The sequence below is a fragment of the Piliocolobus tephrosceles genome, chromosome 16 (genome assembly GCF_002776525.5).
Source record: "Piliocolobus tephrosceles isolate RC106 chromosome 16, ASM277652v3, whole genome shotgun sequence".
Taxonomy (NCBI): Eukaryota; Metazoa; Chordata; class Mammalia; order Primates; family Cercopithecidae; genus Piliocolobus; species Piliocolobus tephrosceles.
The window spans coordinates 7,071,811-7,078,666 of record NC_045449.1 but is presented as its reverse complement, the minus strand read 5'-3'; the positions used below and the strand labels follow the sequence as shown (position 1 = coordinate 7,078,666).

The following is a 6,856-nucleotide window of genomic DNA, read 5'->3' as shown; positions in this document are numbered from 1 at the left end:
GGCCGGTGGAAAGGGGCGGAGGGGGGAGGGGAAAGGGGCCGCCGGCCAATGCGTTGGGCCGGGGGTGGTCACGTGGCGGCCAGGGGGCGGGGCCCAGGTGTACTTACTGGGCAGCCGGCGGGGACCGGGGCCGCGGTGCGAAGTCTGGGAGGCGGGGTCGGCGTGCGGGCTGGGGGGCTGCTGGGCTGGGATTGGCCCGTGGTCGGGAGGCGGGGTCTACGCGAGCGGCGGCAGCGGGCTGCGATTGGCCTCGGTTCTGGGCCCGCTGCCGGCGTGCGGGCGAGGCTCGGGGCGCGAGGACCGAGCAGGGCGGCGGGTCCGCGAGCCGGGGGGAGGGGCCGGGGCGGTGGCGGCGGCGGCGGCGGAGGAGGCGGTGGCGGCGGGGGCCGGTACTGGACCCGGCGGGATGAGCGAGGTGGAGGCGGCAGCGGTGGCTACAGCGGTCCCCGCGGCGACGGTGCCCGCGACGGCGGCAGGGGTGGTAGCAGTGGTGGTACCGGTGCCCGCAGGGGAGCCGCAGAAAGCAGGCGGCGGGGCGGGCGGCGGGGGCGGAGCCGCCTCGGGCCCCACTGCTGGGACCCCCTTGGCGCCGGGCCCCCGCACCCCTGGCAACCCGGCGACGGCGTCCTCGGGAACCCCTGCCCCCCCGGCCCGGAGTCAGGCGGACAAGCCGGTGCTGGGTGAGGGGGGGGGCGCGCACAGGGAGGCTCTGAGGGGTCGGCGGGCTGGGGGAGGGGCAGTGTGGAGCCCGGCAGGATCCGGAAAACCAAAGGTGGCCTGGCCCGGAGGCCCAGAGCGCTAACTGGGCTGGGAGCTGCGCACCCAACAAAGTGGATTCCCCTGGTGGGAAATCCTGCCGTGCCTTCCTGGGCGGGAGGGCGGGCCGGCAGGTTCAGCTAAGGTCTTGGGGTGGAGAATAAAGCCCCAGGGTCCAGCCACGCCCCCGGGCGGGACACAGTGCCTAGTTGACTGAGTTAGAACTAGGCAAACCTCTGAGTCCGGCAAGCAGGTGCACTGGGGACCCTTGCATTGGGAGGGCTAGAAAAACCCTCAGTTATGACCTGGGGGCGGCACTTTGCAGACCAGGTGAGTACCCAGTTCTAGGTGAAGGGTCTGGATTTGTAGGATGTGGGGAACATGCCTTAGAGTTGGAAGGCTCTTTGAAAGCCTGAATCCCCTGTGTGGGTGATTTCATTTGATGGAATAGGGTAAGAATACCTTGAAGCTACTAGTGAAACCTGATTGGCTTGAAGGCAAGCTTAATAGGTTATAAGGCAGTAGGCTAGATTTTTTTTTTTTTTTTTGGAGTGTCTCAAAACTGAGTTCAACTCCATCTCTTCCCCCCGTCTCACTGTCCCCACTGCATCTCTGCCTGGCAGCAATCCGAGTCCTGGGCACTGTCAAATGGTTCAACGTCCGGAATGGTTACGGATTCATCAACAGGTATCCAAGGAGCCCAGGGCGGGGGTGGAATGGGTGCCTTCCGAACTGGCCTGTGGGACTGGACACCCGCCCAACCTCATCTCGACCCCTGCGGAGGCACGTGGTTGCAATGTCCAGCTGATGCTGGTTAAAAGCCTTTAACCGCAGCACAAATGTGTGCTTAGTGACAAGAGGAAGGCTCCTCCACATCTTCAAGGGCAGCGGAGGATTAATGATTCAGGAACTTGGCAAACCTGGCTCTGACCCTGCCAGCTTCTCATCTCACCTTCTGGAATTGCTTCATTACTTTTACTCTGACATGCCTTTGGGGCAGAACGTATTATAGGGTTCTGTGTGCCTCAGGGCCCCCGGCTGGAATCCTCACTTTCCTGTTACGGCAGCACTCACAACTCAACTCCCTTAAAGAGCTCTGGCTCATTCGAGCCCCCCACCTGTTGGGACTGAGGCTGACAGTGGGGGGCAGGAGGAAGGAGCCAGAGGCTGCTGCTTTCCTTCAGTAGGCAGCCCCACCCCTCAGCACTGGGAGAGGCTGTGGAGGTGGATTCTGAGCAGAGCCGGGTCTCCCCCAGTGGGCCCTTCCCCAGCCCAGGCATCCTGCCCGGCCTGGCCCTCACTCTTAGCACGCTGACCTTTGTGCAGATCCATGTGCTTTAAAGCTAAAACGTTTGTTCTGGGGAACGGTCTCTGTCTAATTCTGGAAATGGCAGACTGGGTGGGGGTCGGAGCGCCTCCAGGAGAACTTTTCCTTTCTCCCTTCCCCCCACCCACTGGGGTTCTTGTGATAGAGAATGGGTGAATGTTTTCTTGTCTCTCACCCTTGGACCCACGCATGTTGAGAGTGGGCCTGACCCTGGGATTCACCTCCAGGCTGAGGATGAGAATAAAGTTTGGTGGCTGTTTGGAGCAAGTTCCTGACACCTTGTTCCCTTCTCAAACTTGTTCTGCACCTCTGGCCCCCTCTGCACTTTCTGCCTCCTTGACTATAGAAGGAAGAAGACTGGAATTTTCCAAGCCTGATGGGGGTTGGGGGAGGGGTGTTGGCCAGGGACAGTTGCACCCAGCGCTGGCAGGTTGTAAGGCTAGCCTGGGGTGGAAGGTGGAGCCCAGGCAGGGGCAGAGCTGTCTCCGGTCCCTCAAGGTCCCTTTGCCTCCCCAGCCTGCCCTTTCCTTGTGAAGTCCAGGTTTGGCACTGAGGTTTTAAGTATACCTCTCTTTACACCAGCTTCTGGGGGTCCTGCTGGCTCTCCCTCCCACTCCCCGGGCCCTGTCTCCCCCTAACCGTGGAATGCTAGAGAGGATGGGCCTGCTGAGCTTAGACTGGGCAGCTGGGGGCCCTCAGTGAGGAACTGAGGGCTTTGTTAAAGTCCCCTCCTTAACGACCCATCCTGTTCTGCAGGAATGACACCAAGGAAGATGTCTTTGTTCACCAGGTAAGAGCTAGGTTGGCTTTCTGAGGGGAAGAACCGGCCGTCTTTGAAGGCCTTTGCCGTAATCCTTAGCAGTGCGCTCCACCATGTTTCTCCGGCTCTTCTTCACAACGGCCCGTCTGCCAGGGAATAGCTCCCCCCGATCTGCCTCGGGTGCCTGTGTCAACCACCATTAGCCGCACTTGTGTTGGGTTACTAAACGCCTGTCAGAATTGAGCATGTCGCCCCTGGGCATGGCACGCTTACTACCTCCTGGGACCTGTTAACACTCCAGGAAGCACTGAGGCAATTTTCAGAGGGAGAAGGTACTTGGGTGCAGTGGTTCTCAAAGCGTGGCCTCTGCACCAGCGGCAGCAGCATCACCTGACATCCAAATTCTCAGGCCCCAGCCCAGACCTGGTGAATCAGAGGTGGGGCTGGGGCTCCGCAATCGGTTTAACGAGCTCTCCAGGTGATTCTGATGCACGCTACAGCTTGAGAACCACTGCTTGGTGGAAAGAGCTCTCATTGGGACTGAGGTAAGAAGCACAGTGCATTTTACCCACTTTGCAACTGAAGACTGTCCCTGCCTTTTGCTTTGGAGTTCATATTTCTTGCCTCCCTTTTTGAAATCCCGAGGGGTAAAGCGGGGGCGGGGGGGGGGGGAAGAGTGTGTCCTGGGGATGGTAACTGCACAGTCATTGCTGAGGCCCTGAGTTCAGGACTTTTCCCCTGCTAAACTTTGACCACCTCCTTGCTCCACCCTCCAGCTCTAGACCCCAAGTCAAATGTTGAATGAAATTGGGTGGTGGCCCCAGCAGGGGTGGCAGAGACTCCTATCTTGCTGTCTCACTTTTCACATGGCCTTTTCCCCAATCAGACAGCTATTAAAAGAAACAACCCCAGGAAGTTTCTGCGCAGCGTTGGAGATGGGGAGACTGTGGAATTTGATGTCGTGGAAGGAGAGAAGGTTTGGGGACTGCTATGGGGTATAGAGTTGACTAGGCGTATGGGAGGGTGGCCTGGAGGTTATTGCAGGCTAAGACTCTCCTGGGGCCAGCTCTGACCCGTTCTGCAGGAATGGGACTGTGTTCTCTCACCGTGATGTCCTCTTCCTAAACGCTGAGGCTAAGGGATGTCCTAAATATGTCCCTGTTACCAGTTAGCAGTGTCTGGGTTTCTTCTCTAGTTCACCAAGCACTTCGACGTCCGTTCTCCACGTGGGGCCCTGTTCTAGACTTTCCAAGTCCGCCTCTGTAGTAACAAGGTGGATGCTGGCTGCCAGGCCTTTCTCCACCCAGTCGTATACTCAGGAGGGTGCAGTAGCAATTATTTCAAAAGGACACGTTGCTCCTTCCCAGATGGGTGCAAATGCACTCCACTGCCACTCCAGGGAGGGTAGAAAGAAGTTAGAGGAGCTAAAGGAAAGCTGGAGAGGGGTCTTCCCCTGGAACAAGGGGAAGCAAGTTGGGAAATGCACATTGGCTGTTGGAGCGGATTCTGACTGTTCCCTCACCACCTTCCCAGGGCGCAGAAGCTGCTAATGTCACTGGGCCCGGGGGGGTGCCCGTGAAGGGCAGCCGTTATGCCCCCAACCGACGTAGGTTCCGCCGATTCATCCCCCGGCCTCCCTCAGTTGTCCCACCACCCATGGTGGCAGACATCCCCTCCGGGGGGACAGGACCTGGCAGCGAAGGGGAGCGGGCTGAAGACTCTGGGCAGCGGCCCAGACGACGGCGCCCCCCACCCTTCTTCTACCGACGGCGGTTTGTGCGAGGCCCCCGGCCCCCCAACCAGCAGCAGCCTATAGAGGTGAGGGGAAGCTGGAATATGGGAGCCACTCCCCCAAGTTCAGGAGGAGAGTGGCAATTAGGACAGAGATCATGGGTCGCCAAAGGAGGAGGAAGTGAGGGTTGGGCAGAGCTGTGGATAACCTGACTCCGGAGCAGCTGCTGTCCCCACAGCTCACCGGGGCCTTTGCATGTTCCCAGAGCACTGACGGGGTAGAACCCAAAGAGACAGCCCCATTGGAGGGGCACCAACAGCAGGGAGATGAGCGGGTCCCCCCGCCCAGATTCCGGCCCAGGTACCGAAGGTAAGACTCCCCTGCTAGGGCTTGGTCTTCCCCTTCCAGTGTTGGCTCCTTGGGGAAAGGGGCAGGAGGATGGAAGGGCGAAGCTCTAGGCAGAGCCTGGGCTCCTGCTGAGAGGTGCCTTGCGGGGAGGCGGTGCTCATGGGCTGGAAGCCTGGCTCCTGGAGGTGGGGTGGGGCAGCTGGGTGAGCCCTGGGGAGGGGAGTGGTCTGCCTGGGGTGTTCCCTGGTCCCCTCAGAGCCCTGCTCCTTTCCCTAGGCCTTTCCGCCCTAGGCCACCCCAGCAGCCTACCACAGAAGGTGGGGACGGTGAGACCAAGCCCAGCCAAGGTCCCACTGATGGTTCCCGGCCTGAGCCCCAGCGCCCACGAAACCGCCCCTACTTCCAGCGGAGACGGCAGCAGGCCCCTGGCCCCCGGCAGCCCGCAGCCCCTGAGGTGAGGACTTCAGATGTGGGATGAAAGAAAAGGCTGAGACCAGCTCCACCCCACCCCCTCCTTTTTTCTTTTTCTTTCCTGCTCCATCCCTTGGTTCCTTCCCTCGCCTGCCCTGGCCCTGCCACTACCCTCTTCCACGCAGCCTGCTGGGTCCACCCCTGGCAGGTGTCCCCTCCCACCAGGAAGCCCCAGCAGAGGCAATCAAGCCCATGTCATGCCCCCACCCCCTCCACCCGCCTCAGTGCTTCCTGGAGCCATCGCACCAGCTTGTGGATGTGAACTGAGGGGTGTGACTGAGGGTACTAATGGGAAGGGAAAAAATGAAAGAAGGTTGAAATTCGGGGCTCTGAAGAACAAGTCTCAGCCTGGCGCGATGGCTCACGCCTGTAATCCCAGCACTTTGGGAGGCAGAGGCAGGCGATCACTTGAGGTTGGAAGTTTGAAACCAGCCTGACCAACATGGAGAAACCCCGGCTCTACTAAAGATACAAAAATCAGCCCGGCATGGTAGCGCGTGCCTGTAATCCCAGGAACTTGGGAGGCTAAGGCAGGAGAATCGCTTGAACCGGGAGGGGGAGGTTGCAGTGAGCCAAGATCACGCCACTGTACTCCATCCAACCTGGAGTGAGACTCTGTCTCAAAAAAAAACAAACAAACAAAATAAAAAGTCTCAATTGGCCACCGCTGTTCTTTAGACCTCAGCCCCTGTCAACAGTGGGGACCCCAGCACCACCATCCTGGAGTGATTCCAACTCAAAGGACACCCAGAGCTGCCATCTGGTGAGTGGCTGGTGCAGTTGGGCAGGTGGCCAGGAAGGCGGAGGACTGGGTGGCAGTAAGTCGCTATTGTTGACAATCTGTCCATTTCCTTTTCTCTCTCAGGTATCTGCCAGTTTTTCCAACTGACCTGTACCCTACCCAGTACCCTGCTCCCCCATTCCCATAATTCATGGCATCAAAACACCAGCGTTTCACCTTTTCCTTGAGACTCAGGAGGGCCAAAGCAACAGCCTTTTTCTTTTTCTTTTTTCTTCCCTCCCTTTATCAAGGGTTGAAGGAAGGGAGCCATCCTTACTGTTCAGAGACACCAACTCCCTCCTGTAACTCAGGCTGAGAAGGAACCAGCCAGCTCTTACCGCCTCCTGGTTATTTTTCTTCCCGCCTCACCCCCCCAAGTTTATTTTTGTTTTCCCCCCGGCCCCCTACCTCTGAAGCCATTTTATGACCTGTCATTTGCCACCTGAGCCTCCAGTAAAAACAAAAACAGGCTTTCCTGTGGTCTTGGTCTCTGTCTCTTCTGTTTTGGAGAATCGCTAGTAACTCACTGTTGAAGTTGGGGAGGAGGGGATGTGGGGCCGTGGGCAGGGCCTGGCATCCTTGCTCCCGTGTCTCCAGCTGTGCCCCTAGTGAAGAGTGCCCTCATCAGGGGGATTCACTGCCCCTGTGACATGGGCTGCCACCTCCTCGCAGAGTGAGCAT

The 6,856-nt window shown here is 59.1% G+C and overlaps 1 protein-coding gene across 1 annotated transcript; it reads left to right on the top strand.

The window, feature by feature from the left end:
* The first annotated feature begins 376 nt into the window (after window positions 1–376).
* YBX2 (Y-box binding protein 2) lies at window positions 377–6,646 on the top strand. Its single transcript, XM_023193220.3, has 9 exons — window positions 377–680; window positions 1,380–1,443; window positions 2,840–2,873; window positions 3,730–3,819; window positions 4,377–4,661; window positions 4,841–4,944; window positions 5,200–5,377; window positions 6,073–6,157; window positions 6,260–6,646. The coding sequence occupies exons 1-8, from the start codon at window positions 407–409 to the stop codon at window positions 6,121–6,123; spliced, it is 1,080 nt and encodes a 359-aa protein (XP_023048988.1). The 5' UTR covers window positions 377–406; the 3' UTR covers window positions 6,124–6,157; window positions 6,260–6,646.
* The last annotated feature ends 210 nt before the right edge of the window (window positions 6,647–6,856 follow it).

What these genes read in the sequence shown, in the direction of transcription:
- YBX2 (XM_023193220.3), top strand. Translation starts at nt 407, where the DNA reads ATGAGCGAGGTGGAGGCGGCAGCGGTGGCTACAGCGGTCCCCGCGGCG. An exon ending in GGTTACGGATTCATCAACAG is followed by an intron (nt 1,444 to 2,839) that starts GTATCCAAGGAG and finishes CCTGTTCTGCAG; the next exon opens with GAATGACACCAAGGAAGATG. An exon ending in ATGTCGTGGAAGGAGAGAAG is followed by an intron (nt 3,820 to 4,376) that starts GTTTGGGGACTG and finishes CCACCTTCCCAG; the next exon opens with GGCGCAGAAGCTGCTAATGT.